This window comes from Ascaphus truei, chromosome 7, assembly GCF_040206685.1.
Source record: "Ascaphus truei isolate aAscTru1 chromosome 7, aAscTru1.hap1, whole genome shotgun sequence".
NCBI classification, from domain to species: Eukaryota; Metazoa; Chordata; class Amphibia; order Anura; family Ascaphidae; genus Ascaphus; species Ascaphus truei.
In genome coordinates, this window is record NC_134489.1 from 27,027,591 (window position 1) to 27,049,609 (window position 22,019).

Genomic DNA, 22,019 nt, shown 5'->3' on the forward strand with positions numbered 1-22,019 from the left:
GCCCCTGGCCGTCGGGCGGTGCTCAGGCGGGGGCCCATTTCTGGTTATCGCTTCTCGGCCTTTTGGCTCAGATCAAGTGTCTGGGTCAGGGGCAGGCTTGCGAGACCCGGCTCCTTGGCCTTGTGGCATCGTCCCCTTGGGGACTTAAGCCACTTGCTGCTTTTGGGGGGCTGCGTCACAGCAGAGCAGGAGGTGATCATGGCGGATAGCCCGCGCATGAAGAATACTGTGCGTTTCCAGTTGGATGAGACGGCCCGGAAGAAGTGGGGTCTGCCCCATATCGTGAAAGTTGTTCTGGAGAAGATCTTAGAGGTGAATATTCGTGACATTTTCTGCTTACAAGACTCCCCGAGAGTTGGATTATACGACGTTACGTTCCAAAATACCAACGAGTGTCTAAGAGTGACGGAGAGAGCCAAAGTCACTGCTGGGAAAGAAGAGATGCAAGGGGTCAAGGTAATTCCTATGTACATGTAACACGATACAATGGTTACAGTGCATATGTACAACCCATATGTGGAGACAGCGGAAATAAGAATGTTCCTTCAAAGATTCTGTACCCAAGTGAGTTTCGGGTCAGAAATGTTTAACCCATTTTGGATCTATAATGGGAAAAGACGTTTCCGGGTAAAATTTCGTGAAGATGTAACGCATACAAGTGGGGTCTTGTACCCGCCGGCCAACTTCAGCATAGGTGGGAATCGTGGATATCTTATGTTTGAGGGGCAACCCACATACTGCCGTAAGTGTAAGGATTATGGCCATACGCAGGAGAACTGTGCGAAAGTGGGCCCATTCTGTAGAAATTGCGGGGAAGAGGGTCACCTGGCAGCAAGGTGTGGTATGGCCAAGAAATGTGATCTGTGCGGTGATGAGGACCATTTGTCCAGGAGATGCCCAAAACGCACGTTTGCGCAAGTCTTAAAGAGACTAGATGACGCGGAGGTGGAGGAGCAGACCCCCCAACTGGAGCCGGTGCCAGAAAAGGTGGAGGTAGAAGGGGTGGTAACAGCAGACACTCAGCCCGATGATGCGTTTTTGCAAGCAGCAGGCCTGGAAGATATTTCAGAATCAGAGCCGGAGGACACGGGTTCAATGGGCGGCGTGGAAGAAGACTTTGAGGCAATGGGAGCAGAAGGTGAAGTGAACGTTGTGATAGGAGATTCACCTGAGCCACAAAATGAAGAAATGGAGTTCCAGGTGGTGGGGAAGGGAAAAAAGCGAGCGGCTAAGAGAAAGAAAGCTGGCTTGAGATCCGTTGGTCAGAGGTCTAGACTTGACATGCCGGAAACAGGAGGAGAAATTGAAAGTCCTTTGCAGACGGATGGGACTCAATATATTGGAGAATACGAAAGCTCGGACTCCCCAGGCAGCTCGCTGCCAGAGATAGAGGACGTCCAGCCCTCATCAGAGGCTGCCCAAGAATGTGTAGAAGGATTTGACATAACGCATTTGGGAGAGACTTCGGAGGGAATGATTTAAATGGACGGTAAGGACTCTTTGACTAAGATATCATGGTGTGGATATCATCATGCAATGTGCGGAGCATTAGAGCTCCGGCCAGGAGAGCCGCCATTTTTGATATTTTGCGGAGAAAAAAGGGTGAAATAATATGTATTCAGGAATGTGGACTCGAGAGTGCGTTAATCCAGAAAGATTGGAAGTGGGGACAATCAGTGTGGTCCGGGGGAAGTAACAACAAAAATGCTGGTATAGGCGTGTTAATTAAGGGATCAAGGGTGCAAATTGTGAAAACAACAGTTATAGAGCCAGGTCGGCTGATGTTGGTTTGGTTAAAGGTAGAAGATTACTGTTTTCGTTTGTTTAATATATATGCACCAGCTAAAAGAAAAGAAAGAGCCGAAGTATTTTTCAAATTAAGAATGCACCTTCCAGGAGTGGAGCCCACAATTGTAGTGGGGGATTTTAATTGTATTATTGAGGAGAAGGATAGGGAAGGGGCAGCAGAAGGTGCAGGCATAGACGCAACCGGGAAAGCCCTTGTTAAGTTGATTGCTGACTTTCAATTAGTAGACAACCACAGGAAACTAAATAAAGGTGACCAGGGATTCTCATGGTTCAGTGACAAAGGGGTGGCAAAATCCCGTATTGATTTTTGTTTCTCTTCAAAGAATGTTCAGTTTGTAAATATGAAATATGAGAAGGTGATTTTCTCAGACCATTTGTATATAGAATGTGACTTGAAATTGAAAGGTGACTGTACGAATGGAAAGGGTTTGTGGAAACTAAATACGGAACTTTTAGAAGAAGAATGGGTTAAAAAACAGTTGGAAAGATTGTACGTAAGATTAAGGAATAAGAAAAAAGAATTTGAAAGCGTAATAGAGTGGTGGGAAATGGTTAAAAGGGAAGTAAAAAGGTTTTTCATAAAGAAAGGGTGTGAAAAAGCAAGGAGGGAGAGGGAAGAATACGAGAGATGGCAAATGAGGTTGCAGTACCTCTTTAAAATAACAAAGTTAGGTTACGAGATGAAAGCGGAAATTGAAGATGCTCGTAAAAAAATAAAAGAATTATTGATTCAGAAAGGAAAGAAAATTATCTTCCAAGCGAGGATTGAAAAGATGGAAAAGGATGAGAAATGTACTCAATTCTTTTTTAAGAAAGCCTTTTCAAAGAAGGAAAGGATGAGTTGTGTAAGAGACAAGGAAGGTATTATAAGGGTTGGAAATACAGACATAATGAAGGTGGTAGAGGAGTTTTATAAAGATTTATATGCAAAAAAAAAGAGAGATGTGCAATTTCGAGGAGGAGGTGTTAAAAAGCTTGCAGAGCAAGTTGGGGAAAGAAGACCAAATGTTTTTAATTAGAGAATTAGCTCAAAGTGAAGTTGAAAAAGTAGTAACGGAAGGGAAGAGTGGTAAGACCCCGGGAAGTGATGGCCTTCCGGTAGAGTTTTATAAAACTTTCTGGCATATACTGAGGGAAGATGTATGTGAATTATGTGGAGAGGTTTTGAAAAAAGGAGAATTGGCGAAAACTATGAGAGAGGGGGTAATTGTATTACTGTTTAAGAAAGGGGAAAAATCAGAGTTGAAGAATTGGCGCCCTATAACCCTACTGAATGTAGATTACAAAATAATTGCGAAATTGTTAGCAAACCGGATGAAAGAGGTGATTAGCAATGTGATAGAGGAGGACCAGACATGTGCGGTACCAAATCGACAGATTAATGAAAGCTTAGTGCTATTAAGGGATGTAATATGGTACAACGAGGAAAGGAAACAAAGTTTGGCTATAGTGTCATTGGACTTCGAAAAAGCGTATGATAGTTTGGCGCATGATTTCTTATTTAGAGTTCTTGAAAGAATGGGTATCCCGAAAATGTTTTTATGGCAGATAAGAACTTTGTATAAGGAGAGCTATAGTTCGGTTCTAGTGAACGGTCTAACAACAAATGGGATTAAGGTCGACTCAGGGGTGAGGCAGGGGTGCCCCCTCTCTCCAATTGCTTTTATATGTGCAATAGAGCCCTTGCTTCAGATGGTAAGGAGGGACAAAGTAATAAAAGGGGCAGAGGTACCGGGGGGTGGGGGGAGGGAAATAAAGGTGTTGGGCTATATGGACGATGTTACGGTAGTGTGCAAATCCATGGTAGCAATAAAAAGAGCGTTGTGGCAGACAGAAGTTTTCTGTCAAGCATCTGCATTAAAATTGAATCGTTTAAAGTGTAAAGGGAAGGTGTTTGGAAAAATGGAAGAGATAAAGGATTTGGGGATTCCTATACAGGAAGGCCCCCTTGAGGTGCTGGGGTTAAATTTTGAGAGTGGTCTGAGTGGACACCAAAATTGGGTGTGTTCATTTGCGAAGTTAGAAAATAAAATAAAAATGTGGTCAATGAGGGCGTTATCGGGGGAAGGAAAGATCCTATTGATAAAAGCTGTGTTACTTCCGATAGTATTATACATTAGTTTTGTTTTCCCACCCACACAATTCTGGATAAAAAAGATAGCGAGATTATTTAGCGTATTTTTTTGGAATTCGACAGATGAAAAGTTGAACAGGGAAAAGGTATGTAAGCTTAAAGAGAAAGGGGGCAGAGGTTTGCCAAATATAGAGCGGTTTTTGTATACGAAGTATATTAGTTTTTATACCAAAATGGTGACAGAGAAAGAAAATAAAATGACATGTTTTGTTAAGTACTTAATGGGTGGGATTTTGAGAAGGTACAATATTGTGAAGGTTGATTTGAGAAAACCTGTGTGTTTTGAACCTCCAGAGTATTATGAGTTGTTTGAAAAGTACTTTAAAAAATTTGACTTAGGAAAAATGGGGGTGGAAGTGTTAAATAATAGTAGAAAAATAATGAAAGTGTTTTTAGACTCAGAAAGGATAGAAATGGTGGGAGACCTAACAGAAGCTCAAATGAAGGTTGCATGGAGAAATATAAGTGATAAGACATTGGTTAACACACAAAAAGATATAGCATGGATGTCGGCTTGGAGATGCTTACCTGTAAGGGAGTTTCAGAAGAGGAGGGGATATGTACAGTAACGTCAGAATTATGTCCAAGACAGAGGTGTGGAGAAATTGAAAGCGTAACGCACGTATTCTGGAATTGTGATTTTGCCAGGCAGATCTGGAATAAAATGGGTGTCATATTAAAAGAATTAACAGGAATGCAGACATTAAAGTACAATACAATGTTGTATGGTATAAGCGACATGAGCAAAAAGGAAGCAAAAATTGCGTGGGAAATAATAAATTGTGTTAAGGAAGTATTGTGGGAAGTGAGGAATGTATTAATATTTGGAAAAGAAACTATAAATGTGAAAAGATGTATTAAGATGATTTTAAGTAAAATGTATGTTTATTATTTGGCAGAGGAAAAAAGTAGTAAAGGAGTAGAAAGTAAATGGAAACAAAAAAAGTGGAGAATATTGATTGAGATGTAAGGTTTTTGGTTTTGGTTTAAAAAAAAAAAAAAAAAAAAAAAAAAATTTTTGAATATGTTGAGAATATATCTGCTAAGATAAAAGTGACATTTTTGGAAAAATGATATGTCACGATACTGTGTCGGAATGTGGTGATGAGTATTGCAAAGAGTAAGAAAAGCTCTAAAATTATGCTTTTGCAAGAATGGAGAAGAAAGAAAGGTTCTCTTTTAGAACCAAAGTTAAAGTAGAAAGGAAAGGTACAAGATACCTGTTTTTTTGGGGTCTGTTCTTGCGGAGCATCGGAGAGAAGAGGTGGGCCGGTGCTCCTCTCCACTGAGGAGGGAGTGTGGAGGAAAAGCATAAAGAATGAGGTTGTAGGGAATCCCTAAAGGGAACAAACTGTGTGATGATGGTGTTAATTTGTCGGTTTCTTGTAATGTACACTTGGGTGGTTTGTTTTTTTTCGAAAAGTAAGAAATGTAAAATTATTTTTGGTGTTTTTTCAATAAAATACTTTAAAAACAAAAACAAAAAAAAAATCTGTTCTTATCAGTTTAATATCTGATACGTCCCCTATCTGGGGACCATATATTAAATGGATTTTTAGAACAGGGAGATGGAAGAAGAGCTTGCTCTGTCCACTCCACGCATTGACCTGGTATTGCAGTACCTCCAGGACCGGTGCACTTCCCTTTGGGGATATTTGGCTTGTATCAAAAAAATAGAAACAAATGACTGTCTGACAGAAAAAAAACAAACATGCATTTTTGGCTCTTTCTTTTGCAAAGAAAGAAGAAGATGAAATGACGACAAAATAAAGCCTCCTTCTTTTTGCTGTGTCTTGTTTGCTCTTTTGCGTGGCTTCTTACTTTCTTTTCTTTTCAGCTCCTCCTCGCATGGAGCAGGAGTGCCGCCTGCTGCCTAGCCTAATTCAGTCCGAACGAGCAGATGCCTAAGAAACTCCTGTCACAATGGCTGGCTGGCTGAAATGACCTGAACTGAAAAGCCCAGCCACTGGCTGCTTGCTTGCTGCCTGAGTTTCATGGCAGCCCAGACGAGTCGGCTAGCAGAGAAAAAGTGGGCGGTTCCTATGCAAATAAGCAGACGAAGCCTGGTGCCGGAAAAAGAACTGGAAGCATGTGCCTTTTTGGCTGTTTGCTGGCCATGCGGGCCCCCCAGCAGTGTGTGCGGCTGCTTTTCTTTACTCCATAGAAAGTCTTTGGCTTTTGCATCCGTCGTCGTCGTCGCCGCCGCTGCTGCATAGACTCCCCGGGGCTGTGTCGGAAGGAGCGGAGGGACTGGAGGCATGCCTGCTGGGGGAGGAGGCGAGCGGGCAGCCAGCGGCTCCCTCTGCCCTTCTCCCTAAAGCGTAGCGCCCCTGGCCGTCGGGCGGCGCTCAGGCGGGGGCCCATTTCTGGTTATCGCTTCTCGGCCTTTTGGCTCAGATCAAGTGTCTGGGTCAGGAGGTCCAACGGGAAGGCGACGGTCCGGCACCTCGGCCTTGCAGCATCGCTCGAAAGAGCTTAAGCCGCATGCTGCTATAGGGGTGTCGCACCAGACCCGACCAAGAACGATCGATGGCGTCATGGACGGCGGCCAGAAATACTGCCAGGCTCCAAGTCGTGGAGGCCTTGAGACACCGAGTTGGGTTGCAGTACGTTGTGGAGACGGTGATGCGGGAGCTGCTGAAGACGGATGTCGGTGTGCTGTATTGCCTGCAGGATTTCCAGAACCAGGGGATTTTCGACCTGACCTTCGAGAGTGAAGCCGATTGCTGGAAGTTCTTTGAGAGGTGCAAGGAGTTTGGAAAAGACCCACGCATGGAGGGGATTATGGCTATTCCCAGTTTTATGATGGGAGAAAGGCCGGTGACGGTACATATGTACAATCCTTTCGTGAAAAAAGAGGACATCGCAGAATTCCTGAAAAGATATTGTACAGTCGTAAAAAGAGGAGATGAACTGGTTAACGCATATGGAACTTTCAATGGGAAGAGACGTTTTTTTGTGCGTTTTAAAACAGACCCAGGCCAACCAGGTGGAGTGTTGCATCCCCCTGCAACATTCAGCATAGGGGGAAATGGAGGTTTTTTGATGTACCCAGGTCAGCCGCAGTTTTGCAGAAAATGTTATGACTTTGGCCATACCAAAGACAAATGTGAAAGGAAAGAGATGGTCTGTCGCAATTGTGGAGTGGAAGGTCATGGAGCAGCATCGTGTAAAGTCCCAAAGAAATGTGACATTTGTGAGGAGAGGGGGCATTTGGCACGACAGTGTCCCAAAAGAACATATGCACGAATAGCAAAAGCCAGGAAATTTGAGGAGGGGACGAAAGACCTAGAATTTACGGGACTTATCTTTGATCCCAAAGCAACAAGGGGGCAAAGAGAGGAGGGAAGAAGCTATACTCAAGCTGCAGGAGTGGAGGACACTAGTGCGGCAAGCCGAGAAAGAGATGAGCTGGAGAAAAAAGAGGAAGATCTTTTTTTGGACACCATTGCCCAAAGTTCTTTTGGGGGAAAGGAAGAGGGGGGGGACTGTGAGCAGACTTTTGGGGGGAGTGGGGAATTAGAGTCTGTAAGCATGCCTGCGCATAGTTGGGCGGAAAAAATGGATATTCAAGACGCACAGGGGGAGGGAAGGAAAGTTGGTGTAGAGCAGGAGGAGGGGATGGAAATCACAGTTGAAGGGAAAAAGCCTCAAAAGCGTAAACAGGGAGGGGACTACAGAGGCGTGAAGGAAGGCCAAGAGAAGGAGGAGAGAATGGAGCCTAGAGAAAAGGTAGAGAGGGTAGTGGAAATATGTGGAAAAGATCTAACAGAAAAAATGGAGGAGTTTGAGAAGGCAGTAGGGGATGTAAAGTTTTGGACAGAAATCTTTAGGAAGCAACATAAAGGGTGCTCAGACCAACAAATGATACAGAGATTAGACAAATTAATGTGTAAAAGAAAAAATATTACTAAAGAAGAATATGAGGTAGAAAAAGGAAAAAATCTGAAATGGGTGGAGGTACAGGAGGGTAGAGCTGTTTTTGAAGGAGAGGAGGAAGGAGATATAATAGGAGAAGGTGAGGAGGTTAATGAGGAGGAAGTACAAGATTTTGTAAGGCCAGCAGAAGTGTCAGAGGTGGAAGAGACCCTGGATGACAGACAAGAAGAGGGAGCGAATAAAGCTCTAGAAATAATACGAGAGTTAGTGAGGGAAGTGGGAATAGAAGTAGGGAAAGAGGAGAAAGTGGACACAGGGAGAGAGGGAGGCGTAGTGGAAGTATCCTCGGATGACTTTATAGGGTACCCAGCCATATTTAAAATGGAAAGTCAGGAAGAAATAGGAACAAGTGTAAATGAGAAGGAGAGGGATGTGAACTCCCCTTTGGGAAGTGAAAGTAGAGAAATACAAATAGAGGAAGGGAATAAACCTTGGGAGGATGTAGGAAAGAAAGGAAAGGGAAAGAATAAAAAAATCGGATATGTTGTGAGTATAGAAGAAAGAGAGGAGCAGGGAAAGCTAAGAGCGTTAGGGAAAACATGGACATATGAGGATTGTTATGACAATTGGGGGGAGAAATATAACCTGCACTTGGATAAATGGATAAGAAATAAGATAGAAAAAGAAAGAAAGGATATTTCGGAGAAAAGCAGAGCAAAAGCAAAAGCAGCAGAGTATGCTGTAAATAAAGAGCTAGAAAACTGTGAAAAAGTGGTGGAGGATAGACAGAGTGAAAGGTTTATATCGGACTCAGAAAGCAATAGTGAGGAAGAAGAGCAGAGAGAGCAGAGTGAGCATGACAAAGAGGAGAACCTAAGAAAAGTGGGGGGGACAAGTAGGAGTGAAAGTGAGGAAGGGAGTTCTAGTAAGATGGAGGCTATAGAGACAGAGGCTCCCTCTTTGGGAAGTAAAAGTGGGAGTGTTGGTTTGGGTGAGGGTACAAAACAGGGAGCGGTAAAAGTAATGGAAATGGGAGCCAGCCAGAAGAAGCTAGAACAGAAAGAATATACAAGTATAGTGGCAAATAAAGAAGATACAAGGCGAAGAATTTTGGAAGAGAAAAAAAAGGAGTTTGAGGAGAAAGTAGGGGAAGTAGACCTATGGTGTGGCATTTTTCAGAAGGCGTACCCTTATTCGGGAGCAGAGGGTACCACTAAAGAGCTTGAGAGGATGATATCCCAGAAACGAGTGATGGAATCAAAAGTTTTTGAGGCAGAAAAAGTGAGACATATGAAGGCTCTAAATATAATAATAGCAAACATGGCGGATGAAGTCAAAAAGAGACTAGGTATATATAGGGAATAGGATGTGAAGTATGAGATAAGGAAAGTTTTAGGGAGTAATAGTTATAGGAATGTATGTGAGAGTAATGTAGAAATATGACATTTAGAAATTACGTGGATGTATATAGGGAAAGTATGTATATTTAAACTACTAAATAGAGCAGAATTGGATGTAAGAAGAATATGATATGAAATGATTTCTTAGCTTGTATTTTAAGGAATAGCATGAGTTGTATGCTAATGAAATATATGTGAGTTTTGTTATTTTTCGAAAAGTGAAAAAAACTGTAAAACTTTATCTTTATGTTTGAATAAAAAAACCTTTAAAACAAAAAAAAAAAAAAAAAAAATCTGTTCTTATCAGTTTAATATCTGATACGTCCCCTATCTGGGGACCATATATTAAATGGATTTTTAGAACAGGGAGATGGAAGAAGAGCTTGCTCTGTCCACTCCACGCATTGACCTGGTATTGCAGTACCTCCAGGACCGGTGCACTTCCCTTTGGGGATATTTGGCTTGTATCAAAAAATAGAAACAAATGACTGTCTGACAGAAAAAAAACAAACATGCATTTTTGGCTCTTTCTTTTGCAAAGAAAGAAGAAGATGAAATGACGACAAAATAAAGCCTCCTTCTTTTTGCTGTGTCTTGTTTGCTCTTTTGCGTGGCTTCTTACTTTCTTTTCTTTTCAGCTCCTCCTCGCATGGAGCAGGAGTGCCGCCTGCTGCCTAGCCTAATTCAGTCCGAACGAGCAGATGCCTAAGAAACTCCTGTTGAAGCTGTATCCAAATAGCCTGCATAGCAAACACTGCAGCAGCAAGCAGCAAATGCCTTGACTTGCTGGCTTCTTGTCACAATGGCTGGCTGGCTGAAATGACCTGAACTGAAAAGCCCAGCCACTGGCTGCTTGCTTGCTGCCTGAGTTTCATGGCAGCCCAGACGAGTCGGCTAGCAGAGAAAAAGTGGGCGGTTCCTATGCAAATAAGCAGACGAAGCCTGGTGCCGGAAAAAGAACTGGAAGCATGTGCCTTTTTGGCTGTTTGCTGGCCATGCGGGCCCCCCAGCAGTGTGTGCGGCTGCTTTTCTTTACTCCATAGAAAGTCTTTGGCTTTTGCATCCGTCGTCGTCGTCGCCGCCGCCGCTGCTGCATAGACTCCCCGGGGCTGTGTCGGAAGGAGCGGAGGGACTGGAGGCATGCCTGCTGGGGGAGGAGGCGAGCGGCCAGCCAGCGGCTCCCTCTGCCCTTCTCCCTAAAGCGTAGCGCCCCTGGCCGTCGGGCGGCGCTCAGGCGGGGGCCCATTTCTGGTTATCGCTTCTCGGCCTTTTGGCTAAGATCAAGTGTCTTAGTCAGAAGGCCGAACGGGAGAGTGACGGTCCGGAACCTCGGCCTTGTAGCATCGCCTTCGGGCTTAAGCTACATGCAGCTATTGGGGTGACGCACTAGATCTCAGGGCGCTTCGGAACACGAGAGAGAGACGGTCCGGAACCTCGGCCTTGTAGCATCGCCTTCGGGCTAAAGCTACCTGCCGCTATTGGGGTGACGCACCTGACCTCTGGGCGATTCGGAAACACGAGAGAGATGGTGACTCACCTGACCTCTGGGCGATTCAGGACCAAGCGACAGGACCCCCGGGCTGCGAGGAACGGCGAAGCTCTACCCCCCTGCGACGAGAAGGATGGCAACAGCGGCCCCCCAGACCGGAACGGAGAGGATGGAGGTCGCCACGGAGCCCGTCGGGACCACCCTGCGCAAGAAGACGAAGAAGAAGGAGAAGCACACGGCACCCCCGGAGACGGTCCCCAGCAGCCAGGAGACGGACGGAGGAAGCCCAGCGGCTGCCATCTCCAGCGGCTCAGGCGACGTTGCCCCCCCCAGCGGCCTCACCCCCACTGCCAGCACCAGCAGCGGCGGCCCCAGCTCCAACCCTGGAGCTGGGAGCAGCAGCAACAGGAGGATCCCCCGCCTGGAACCCTGGATGAAGCAGACAGTGGTGATGCAGCTGAGGGAGGTCGACGGACAGCGCCCTCTATTGGACGCTGAGACCTTTGCCAAGGAGCTGGTGAGCAAAGCGGGCTTTACTCCGGACGAGATCCTGAGCATCCAGGACCTCAGGGGTGGCCTGTTTTTCGTCACCTTTGCCACGGCGGGAGCCTGCAGGAGGTACTGGGAGGCTTTCCAGACCCTGAAACAGGAGGTCCCCTTCTCAGAGTTCGACGTGAACTGCCCTATCCAGAGGGACGAGAAGAGGATCACTGTGACGGTGAGGAACCCCCATATCCCTGGAAGGGATATTGCTACCTTTCTGCGGCGCTTTTGCACCGTGGTGAAGGAGCCGAGCAGGATCAAAGACAAGTTGGGGTACTGGGTGGGAAAGTGGAGCATGGTAGTTCGCTTGTGGCCAAATCCAGAAGCAGCAGACCGGCTGCACCACCTCCCTCCCAGTTTTTCACTTGCGGGCAGCTCAGGGAGGATCTTTTACCCTGACCAGCCCCAGACCTGCGGTAATTGCGGGAACCTGGGGCATCAGTGGAAACAGTGCACCCTGAAAGCCTGCAGAAACTGCAAGAACACCGGACACGAAACAAAGGATTGTCCCCGCCAGAAAACCTGTGACCTGTGCGGAGAGACAACCCACATGTTCCGGGACTGCCAGCTGGGGGTCAGGAGCTATGCAGAGGCCGCGACGAAAGGCGCGACACCGGGCGTGCCCCAGACAGCAACCCAGAAGGCAGCCAAGAAGCCCCATGCAAACCAACCCGTAAAGGCACAAGGGGGTAAGTATCAGAAGGAGCAAAGGCAAAAGGAGGCCACCCAAGCAGCGCCCGCTGTGGCTCCTGAGCCCGCTGCCCCTTCAGTAGCAGCCCCCACCCCACCCCCCCCATCCCCACCCCACCCACCCCCATCCCCACCCCTGCAGCAACACCCCCTCCCATACCCACTGCTGCTGCAACCCCCACCCTCCCTCCTACCCCAACCCTCCCCGCCCACCCACCACCCCTTGACCCCTCCTCCCAACCCTCCACTGCAGCCCCCCCCACCCTCCCCGAGGCTGCAGCCCCTCCCTCTGTAACTCCTCTCCCCAGCCCCGAGGCTGTTGCACCCCCTCCCCCTTCCTCCCTTGCTACAGATACCACCCCCAGAGCCCAGACCGGTACGGAGAAGCAGGGAATAAAGAGGAGAGCCCCTGAGACGGAAAGCCCGCACCAGGGGCTGGAGCAGAAGAGGGCCCAAATGCAAATCGGCGACTCACCCACTTCCAGCGACGCTGACAGCGAACTTGAAAGCGACCTGGAGGAGGAGGAGGAGGAAGCGGAGATGCAGGAGGCAGCCATCGTAGAGGAACAGGCGGCCATTCTAGAACAGCCACCTAGCGAGGTACAGGTGACCGTGGACGAGCTCATAAGAGAGGGGCGAGAGGCAGCAGAGACCCTCCTCAATGACAACCTTGGGCAAACCATGGACCGGCTGAACCAACTGTGCGAGGAGATCAGCACAGCCAATCACGCCAGCGAGGATGGTAACTAGTATCACTGCATGTCTGTCTAACCCTTTATTCCCAAACTAATGGCGTCTTTTAACATTTTCTCCATTAACGTAAGGAGCATAGGAGAGCGGATGAGACGTGCCAGAGTACTAACATTCCTTTCTTTTCAGAAATGTGATGTGTATATGCTACAGGAATGTGCCTTACCTTTTTCCAGGTCTTACAGGCACCTGAGCGGACAGTGGTCTCACGGCCCCTCCTACTGGTCTGGAGGGAACGGGTGCAGGAACGCGGGTGTAGCCATTTTGATCAGGGGGGGATGTTTCACTGTTGATTCTGTCCATGAACTCGTCTGCGGCAGATTACTTGTCATAGACGGTTCGTGGGCAGGGGAGCCGGTTAGGCTCATCAATGTGTACGCCTCCCCTGGGAAAAATGAGCGCTTGGAACTTTTCCAGCACCTCCGCCCTTGGCTCGCAACCTCCAGAGCAGTGGTGATGGGTGGGGATTTCAACTGCACGATTGAGGTGGGGGGGCGCGTGCCCCCCAGCAAATCAGCAAAGATAGATGTGACGTCAAGGCTACTCACGGCGATGATTGGGGAGGCATCCCTAAAGGACGTGGTGGGATCTATGGGAGCAGGCGCCGCAAACTACTCTTGGTGTCGCCCAAACGGTTCCGTGCGTTCTCGGATTGACTTCCTGTTCACCACCAAGCAGGTACAGCACAGTCAGCACTCCATGGTCGCAGTACATTTCTCTGACCACAGAGCCATTCATCTCCAGGGGCGCCTGGGAGGAGGTTTCCCCCCAGGGCCAGGATCCTGGAAGCTGAACTGCGCACTGCTGGAAAGGGAGGAGATCATGGAGGAGCTGAGAACAGCATACACAGCATGGAAAGAAGAAAAGGACTGCTTCCCCAGCACCGCAGAGTGGTGGGAATTCACGAAGATAAGGATCCGCTGCTTCCTGCAGGCAAAGGGCAGACGCCTGGCGTGTGAGAGGAAGGGGGAGTTCGGGGGCCTGCAGCGCAAGCTGCAGTCCCTGCACGACCTCAAACGCTGCGGATGGGACGTGGATGATGACCTGGAGGAAACCAAGGAGAGCCTGCGAAAGCACTTTGAGGAGGAATCCAGACGAATCATCTTCCGTACCAAGGTGGAGAACCTTGAGAGAGGGGAGAAATGTAATGCCTTCTTCTTCAAGAAACTCCACTCCGCCCACACGCTCCTGAGGGAGCTGCGAGACAAGGATGGCAACGTGCAGCAGGGGAAGGAGGAAGTCATGGGAGTCGTGGAAGACTTCTACGAAGACCTCTACTCCCCAAAAGCATCAGACCAAGACCAGGCTGACAAATTCCTGTCAGGGATTACAAACACCATCGACCCGGCAGGAAGAGCAGCCATGAACGCCCCGCTGACGCTGGAGGAGCTCCACGCTGCAACCAAATCCTTTAAGACGGGTAGGACGCCGGGCGGAGACGGTATCCCAGCTGAGTTATACACGAAGCTGTGGGACCTGATCGGCCCGGACCTGCTCGAGCTTTACAAGGAGATGGAAGCAGAAGGTAGGATGCCCCCAACGCTGAGGGAAGGAATGCTGACGCTCTTGTACAAACAGAAGGGGGAGAGGTGCGACCTCAAAAACTGGCGTCCCATCTCGCTCCTGAACGTGGACTACAAGATCCTGGCAAAAGTCCTAGCGAACAGACTGAAGAAGGTCATCAGCCAGATCATCCACCCAGACCAGACGTGCGGCATCCCCGGACGCAGGATCGCGGACAGCCTTGCCCTAATCAGAGACACAGTCCACTACATCAAAGACCGCCGTGTACACGCGGCCCTGGTCACTCTGGATCAGGAGAAGGCCTTTGACCGTGTCTCCCATGATTTCATGGGCAGGGTGCTGCGTGAGTATGGGATGGGGGAGATGTTCTGTTCTTATGTTAACCTGATGTACCTTGACATTTGCAGTGTGGCGATCGTGAACGGATGGAAGACTAACCCCTTCCCTGTCCTCTCAGGGGTTAGGCAGGGCTGCCCTCTTTCACCTCTCCTTTTTGTCTGTTGTATAGAGCTCTTCGCCCAGTGCATCAGACGAGATGCAGGGATCAGAGGGATTGTCGTGCCAGGACCCCAGAGACGTGAAGTGAAGTGCTCGCTCTACATGGATGACGTCACCATCTTCTGCGCAGATAGCCGGTCGGTGAGGACGCTGGTCCAGACGTGCGAGGATTTCGGGAAAGCTTCAGGAGCAAAAGTAAACTGCGGGAAGTCGGAGACCAAGCTATTTGGGCTTTGGAACCTGACTGCCGACCCCCTCCCCTTCCCCATCAGAGCAGGCCTCATTCAAATACTTGGAGTCTGGTTTGGTGTGGGGAGCGAGGGGGCTGCCCTGAAGAGCTGGAACGAGAGGCTGAACAAGGTGAAGCAGAAGATCGGATTGTGGCGCCTCAGACCCCTCACCATTGAGGGGAAAAAGCTGGTACTGCTGAACGAGATCCTTCCTGTCCTGCAGTATGTGGCCCAGGCATACCCGCCTTCGTCCGGAACCTGCAAGGAGATCTCCATGGCAGTGTTCCGCTTTGTCTGGGGGGCCAAGTATGAGAGGGGAAAGCGCGAGCTGATGTACAAGGAGCCGCACAAGGGGGGTAGAGGAATCCCCGATATCCCCACTATGCTGCGAGCCTTCTTTGTGAGCAACTGCGTGCGGATCACCCTGAGAGACTGCGACAAAGACTCCTCTGGCTACTCCATGTCCCGCCTCCTACTGCTGCCGCTCTGGAGAGCACTGGGGTGGGACAAGTGGGACAGCTCCATCCCTTACAGCTGGCGCACGGCCTGGTTCTACAAGGACGTGAAGAAGTTTGAGAGGCAGAACAATCTGGAGGGAGTAAAACCAGACCTGTGGAAGCCCAAGGTCATCTACAAAATGATCAGGGCTAAAGACATCATGGAATCGGTCCCAGGCCTCCACCCCAACACTTTTGGAACGGTGTGGAGGAATGTGGCATCAAAATGACTTACGAACAAACACAAAGACATTGCTTGGCAGGCCATACACGGGGGACTCCCTGTGAATGCGGACAAGTACCAGAGAAAACTCAGCCTCGTGAGGCACTGCCCCAGGTGTAACCCAGTGGAGGAAAGTGTCATGCACCTCTTCTGGGACTGCCCCTTTGCGCAGGCCTTGCTGCGTGCGCTGGACACGGACTTAAAGGATTGTATACCGAGGAAGTGCGTCACGTACTACTCGGTGTTCCACGGACTTTTCACAGGAACACACACAGAGGACGCAATCGAAACCGGTTGGCGTCTAATGTGCTGTTTCAAAGACGTTTTACTATTCGCCAGGGAACGTTTGACCAAGGGGAAGAAGAGGATGTCGGTACAGGACTGTCGCAGGCTGCTCCACAGCCTGCTAAATGACTATTCCATCTTTGACGGTCCTGAGGAGGAGGACTAAACACCCCCCTCCCCACCCCCTTCCACTCCCCTGCCCCAAAGGTTTTTCTGTGCAATAAAGTTAGAGTTAATGTTTGTATGATATGTCATGCCTGTGGTGCGGTGCATATGTATAAATGCACTGCACCGTCGTGTTCGTCACAGTTTTTTTACTTTTGGGGAAACCATTAATAAAAATGTATGTGAGATGTATGGGATATGCACTGCGCCGTTGTCTACGTCGCGGTTTTTTTTCGTTTGGAAAATGTTTTATGTACTGTTATAATCTTGTTGTAAAGATTCGCTGCATAATAAAAGAATTTTCAAAACAAAAAAATCTGTTCTTATCAGTTTAATATCTGATACGTCCCCTATCTGGGGACCATATATTAAATGGATTTTTAGAACAGGGAGATGGAAGAAGAGCTTGCTCTGTCCACTCCACGCATTGACCTGGTATTGCAGTACCTCCAGGACCGGTGCACTTCCCTTTGGGGATATTTGGCTTGTATCAAAAAATAGAAACAAATGACTGTCTGACAGAAAAAAAACAAACATGCATTTTTGGCTCTTTCTTTTGCAAAGAAAGAAGAAGATGAAATGACGACAAAATAAAGCCTCCTTCTTTTTGCTGTGTCTTGTTTGCTCTTTTGCGTGGCTTCTTACTTTCTTTTCTTTTCAGCTCCTCCTCGCATGGAGCAGGAGTGCCGCCTGCTGCCTAGCCTAATTCAGTCCGAACGAGCAGATGCCTAAGAAACTCCTGTTGAAGCTGTATCCAAATAGCCTGCATAGCAAACACTGCAGCAGCAAGCAGCAAATGCCTTGACTTGCTGGCTTCTTGTCACAATGGCTGGCTGGCTGAAATGACCTGAACTGAAAAGCCCAGCCACTGGCTGCTTGCTTGCTGCCTGAGTTTCATGGCAGCCCAGACGAGTCGGCTAGCAGAGAAAAAGTGGGCGGTTCCTATGCAAATAAGCAGACGAAGCCTGGTGCCGGAAAAAGAACTGGAAGCATGTGCCTTTTTGGCTGTTTGCTGGCCATGCGGGCCCCCCAGCAGTGTGTGCGGCTGCTTTTCTTTACTCCATAGAAAGTCTTTGGCTTTTGCATCCGTCGTCGTCGTCGCCGCCGCTGCTGCATAGACTCCCCGGGGCTGTGTCGGAAGGAGCGGAGGGACTGGAGGCATGCCTGCTGGGGGAGGAGGCGAGCGGCCAGCCAGCGGCTCCCTCTGCCCTTCTCCCTAAAGCGTAGCGCCCCTGGCCGTCGGGCGGCGCTCAGGCGGGGGCCCATTTCTGGTTATCGCTTCTCGGCCTTTTGGCTAAGATCAAGTGTCTTAGTCAGAAGGCCGAACGGGAGAGTGACGGTCCGGAACCTCGGCCTTGTAGCATCGCCTTCGGGCTTAAGCTACATGCAGCTATTGGGGTGACGCACTAGATCTCAGGGCGCTTCGGAACACGAGAGAGAGACGGTCCGGAACCTCGGCCTTGTAGCATCGCCTTCGGGCTAAAGCTACCTGCCGCTATTGGGGTGACGCACCTGACCTCTGGGCGATTCGGAAACACGAGAGAGACGGTGACTTACCTGACCTCTGGGCGATTCAGGACCAAGCGACAGGACCCCCGGGCTGCGAGGAACGGCGAAGCTCTACCCCCCTGCGACGAGAAGGATGGCAACAGCGGCCCCCCAGACCGGAACGGAGAGGATGGAGGTCGCCACGGAGCCCGTCGGGACCACCCTGCGCAAGAAGACGAAGAAGAAGGAGAAGCACACGGCACCCCCGGAGACGGTCCCCAGCAGCCAGGAGACGGACGGAGGAAGCCCAGCGGCTGCCATCTCCAGCGGCTCAGGCGACGTTGCCCCCCCCAGCGGCCTCACCCCCACTGCCAGCACCAGCAGCGGCGGCCCCAGCTCCAACCCTGGAGCTGGGAGCAGCAGCAACAGGAGGATCCCCCGCCTGGAACCCTGGATGAAGCAGACAGTGGTGATGCAGCTGAGGGAGGTCGACGGACAGCGCCCTCTATTGGACGCTGAGACCTTTGCCAAGGAGCTGGTGAGCAAAGCGGGCTTTACTCCGGACGAGATCCTGAGCATCCAGGACCTCAGGGGTGGCCTGTTTTTCGTCACCTTTGCCACGGCGGGAGCCTGCAGGAGGTACTGGGAGGCTTTCCAGACCCTGAAACAGGAGGTCCCCTTCTCAGAGTTCGACGTGAACTGCCCTATCCAGAGGGACGAGAAGAGGATCACTGTGACGGTGAGGAACCCCCATATCCCTGGAAGGGATATTGCTACCTTTCTGCGGCGCTTTTGCACCGTGGTGAAGGAGCCGAGCAGGATCAAAGACAAGTTGGGGTACTGGGTGGGGAAGTGGAGCATGGTAGTTCGCTTGTGGCCAAATCCAGAAGCAGCAGACCGGCTGCACCACCTCCCTCCCAGTTTTTCACTTGCGGGCAGCTCAGGGAGGATCTTTTACCCTGACCAGCCCCAGACCTGCGGTAATTGCGGGAACCTGGGGCATCAGTGGAAACAGTGCACCCTGAAAGCCTGCAGAAACTGCAAGAACACCGGACACGAAACAAAGGATTGTCCCCGCCAGAAAACCTGTGACCTGTGCGGAGAGACAACCCACATGTTCCGGGACTGCCAGCTGAGGGTCAGGAGCTATGCAGAGGCCGCGACGAAAGGCGCGACACCGGACGTGCCCCAGACAGCAACCCAGAAGGCAGCCAAGAAGCCCCATGCAAACCAACCCGTAAAGGCACAAGGGGGTAAGTATCAGAAGGAGCAAAGGCAAAAGGAGGCCACCCAAGCAGCGCCCGCTGTGGCTCCTGAGCCCGCTGCCCCTTCAGTAGCAGCCCCCACCCCACCCCCCCCCCATCCCCACCCCACCCACCCCCATCCCCACCCCTGCAGCAACACCCCCTCCCATACCCACTGCTGCTGCAACCCCCACCCTCCCTCCTACCCCAACCCTCCCCGCCCACCCACCACCCCTTGACCCCTCCTCCCAACCCTCCACTGCAGCCCCCCCCACCCTCCCCGAGGCTGCAGCCCCTCCCTCTGTAACTCCTCTCCCCAGCCCCGAGGCTGTTGCACCCCCTCCCCCTTCCTCCCTTGCTACAGATACCACCCCCAGAGCCCAGACCGGTACGGAGAAGCAGGGAATAAAGAGGAGAGCCCCTGAGACGGAAAGCCCGCACCAGGGGCTGGAGCAGAAGAGGGCCCAAATGCAAATCGGCGACTCACCCACTTCCAGCGACGCTGACAGCGAACTTGAAAGCGACCTGGAGGAGGAGGAGGAGGAAGCGGAGATGCAGGAGGCAGCCATCGTAGAGGAACAGGCGGCCATTCTAGAACAGCCACCTAGCGAGGTACAGGTGACCGTGGACGAGCTCATAAGAGAGGGGCGAGAGGCAGCAGAGACCCTCCTCAATGACAACCTTGGGCAAACCATGGACCGGCTGAACCAACTGTGCGAGGAGATCAGCACAGCCAATCACGCCAGCGAGGATGGTAACTAGTATCACTGCATGTCTGTCTAACCCTTTATTCCCAAACTAATGGCGTCTTTTAACATTTTCTCCATTAACGTAAGGAGCATAGGAGAGCGGATGAGACGTGCCAGAGTACTAACATTCCTTTCTTTTCAGAAATGTGATGTGTATATGCTACAGGAATGTGCCTTACCTTTTTCCAGGTCTTACAGGCACCTGAGCGGACAGTGGTCTCACGGCCCCTCCTACTGGTCTGGAGGGAACGGGTGCAGGAACGCGGGTGTAGCCATTTTGATCAGGGGGGGATGTTTCACTGTTGATTCTGTCCATGAACTCGTCTGCGGCAGATTACTTGTCATAGACGGTTCGTGGGCAGGGGAGCCGGTTAGGCTCATCAATGTGTACGCCTCCCCTGGGAAAAATGAGCGCTTGGAACTTTTCCAGCACCTCCGCCCTTGGCTCGCAACCTCCAGAGCAGTGGTGATGGGTGGGGATTTCAACTGCACGATTGAGGTGGGGGGGCGCGTGCCCCCCAGCAAATCAGCAAAGATAGATGTGACGTCAAGGCTACTCACGGCGATGATTGGGGAGGCATCCCTAAAGGACGTGGTGGGATCTATGGGAGCAGGCGCCGCAAACTACTCTTGGTGTCGCCCAAACGGTTCCGTGCGTTCTCGGATTGACTTCCTGTTCACCACCAAGCAGGTACAGCACAGTCAGCACTCCATGGTCGCAGTACATTTCTCTGACCACAGAGCCATTCATCTCCAGGGGCGCCTGGGAGGAGGTTTCCCCCCAGGGCCAGGATCCTGGAAGCTGAACTGCGCACTGCTGGAAAGGGAGGAGATCATGGAGGAGCTGAGAACAGCATACACAGCATGGAAAGAAGAAAAGGACTGCTTCCCCAGCACCGCAGAGTGGTGGGAATTCACGAAGATAAGGATCCGCTGCTTCCTGCAGGCAAAGGGCAGACGCCTGGCGTGTGAGAGGAAGGGGGAGTTCGGGGGCCTGCAGCGCAAGCTGCAGTCCCTGCACGACCTCAAACGCTGCGGATGGGACGTGGATGATGACCTGGAGGAAACCAAGGAGAGCCTGCGAAAGCACTTTGAGGAGGAATCCAGACGAATCATCTTCCGTACCAAGGTGGAGAACCTTGAGAGAGGGGAGAAATGTAATGCCTTCTTCTTCAAGAAACTCCACTCCGCCCACACGCTCCTGAGGGAGCTGCGAGACAAGGATGGCAACGTGCAGCAGGGGAAGGAGGAAGTCATGGGAGTCGTGGAAGACTTCTACGAAGACCTCTACTCCCCAAAAGCATCAGACCAAGACCAGGCTGACAAATTCCTGTCAGGGATTACAAACACCATCGACCCGGCAGGAAGAGCAGCCATGAACGCCCCGCTGACGCTGGAGGAGCTCCACGCTGCAACCAAATCCTTTAAGACGGGTAGGACGCCGGGCGGAGACGGTATCCCAGCTGAGTTATACACGAAGCTGTGGGACCTGATCGGCCCGGACCTGCTCGAGCTTTACAAGGAGATGGAAGCAGAAGGTAGGATGCCCCCAACGCTGAGGGAAGGAATGCTGACGCTCTTGTACAAACAGAAGGGGGAGAGGTGCGACCTCAAAAACTGGCGTCCCATCTCGCTCCTGAACGTGGACTACAAGATCCTGGCAAAAGTCCTAGCGAACAGACTGAAGAAGGTCATCAGCCAGATCATCCACCCAGACCAGACGTGCGGCATCCCCGGATGCAGGATCGCGGACAGCCTTGCCCTAATCAGAGACACAGTCCACTACATCAAAGACCGCCGTGTACACGCGGCCCTGGTCACTCTGGATCAGGAGAAGGCCTTTGACCGTGTCTCCCATGATTTCATGGGCAGGGTGCTGCGTGAGTATGGGATGGGGGAGATGTTCTGTTCTTATGTTAACCTGATGTACCTTGACATTTGCAGTGTGGCGATCGTGAACGGATGGAAGACTAACCCCTTCCCTGTCCTCTCAGGGGTTAGGCAGGGCTGCCCTCTTTCACCTCTCCTTTTTGTCTGTTGTATAGAGCTCTTCGCCCAGTGCATCAGACGAGACGCAGGGATCAGAGGGATTGTCGTGCCAGGACCCCAGAGACGTGAAGTGAAGTGCTCGCTCTACATGGATGACGTCACCATCTTCTGCGCAGATAGCCGGTCGGTGAGGACGCTGGTCCAGACGTGCGAGGATTTCGGGAAAGCTTCAGGAGCAAAAGTCAACTGCGGGAAGTCGGAGACCAAGCTATTTGGGCTTTGGAACCTGACTGCCGACCCCCTCCCCTTCCCCATCAGAGCAGGCCTCATTCAAATACTTGGAGTCTGGTTTGGTGTGGGGAGCGAGGGGGCTGCCCTGAAGAGCTGGAACGAGAGGCTGAACAAGGTGAAGCAGAAGATCGGATTGTGGCGC

The 22,019-nt window shown here is 50.6% G+C and overlaps 2 protein-coding genes, 1 non-coding gene and 2 pseudogenes across 3 annotated transcripts; all 5 read left to right on the plus strand.

The window, feature by feature from the left end:
* The first annotated feature begins 5,379 nt into the window (after nucleotides 1-5,379).
* LOC142500742 (U2 spliceosomal RNA) lies at nucleotides 5,380-5,587 on the plus strand (annotated as a pseudogene).
* Nucleotides 5,588-9,481: 3,894 nt separating this feature from the next.
* LOC142500180 (U2 spliceosomal RNA) lies at nucleotides 9,482-9,668 on the plus strand. The gene has a single exon (XR_012802835.1). It is a non-coding gene; the product is annotated as a U2 spliceosomal RNA (small nuclear RNA).
* A 1,176-nt stretch (nucleotides 9,669-10,844) lies between these two features.
* LOC142499928 (uncharacterized) lies at nucleotides 10,845-12,694 on the plus strand. Its single transcript, XM_075609983.1, has 2 exons — nucleotides 10,845-11,965; nucleotides 12,430-12,694. The coding sequence occupies exons 1-2, from the start codon at nucleotides 10,845-10,847 to the stop codon at nucleotides 12,692-12,694; spliced, it is 1,386 nt and encodes a 461-aa protein (XP_075466098.1).
* A 3,715-nt stretch (nucleotides 12,695-16,409) lies between these two features.
* Nucleotides 16,410-16,585, plus strand: LOC142500103 (U2 spliceosomal RNA; annotated as a pseudogene).
* Nucleotides 16,586-17,758: 1,173 nt separating this feature from the next.
* On the plus strand, nucleotides 17,759-19,610 carry LOC142499929 (uncharacterized). The gene is made up of 2 exons (XM_075609984.1): nucleotides 17,759-18,879; nucleotides 19,346-19,610. Exons 1-2 carry the CDS (start codon nucleotides 17,759-17,761, stop codon nucleotides 19,608-19,610), a joined length of 1,386 nt encoding a protein of 461 aa, XP_075466099.1.
* The last annotated feature ends 2,409 nt before the right edge of the window (nucleotides 19,611-22,019 follow it).

Coding starts and splice junctions, on each gene's coding strand:
- LOC142499928 (XM_075609983.1), top strand. CDS start 10,845: ATGGCAACAGCGGCCCCCCAGACCGGAACGGAGAGGATGGAGGTCGCC. Junction 11,966..12,429: donor AAGTATCAGAAGGAGCAAAG/GCAAAAGGAGGC, acceptor ACCCACTTCCAG/CGACGCTGACAGCGAACTTG.
- LOC142499929 (XM_075609984.1), top strand. CDS start 17,759: ATGGCAACAGCGGCCCCCCAGACCGGAACGGAGAGGATGGAGGTCGCC. Junction 18,880..19,345: donor AAGTATCAGAAGGAGCAAAG/GCAAAAGGAGGC, acceptor ACCCACTTCCAG/CGACGCTGACAGCGAACTTG.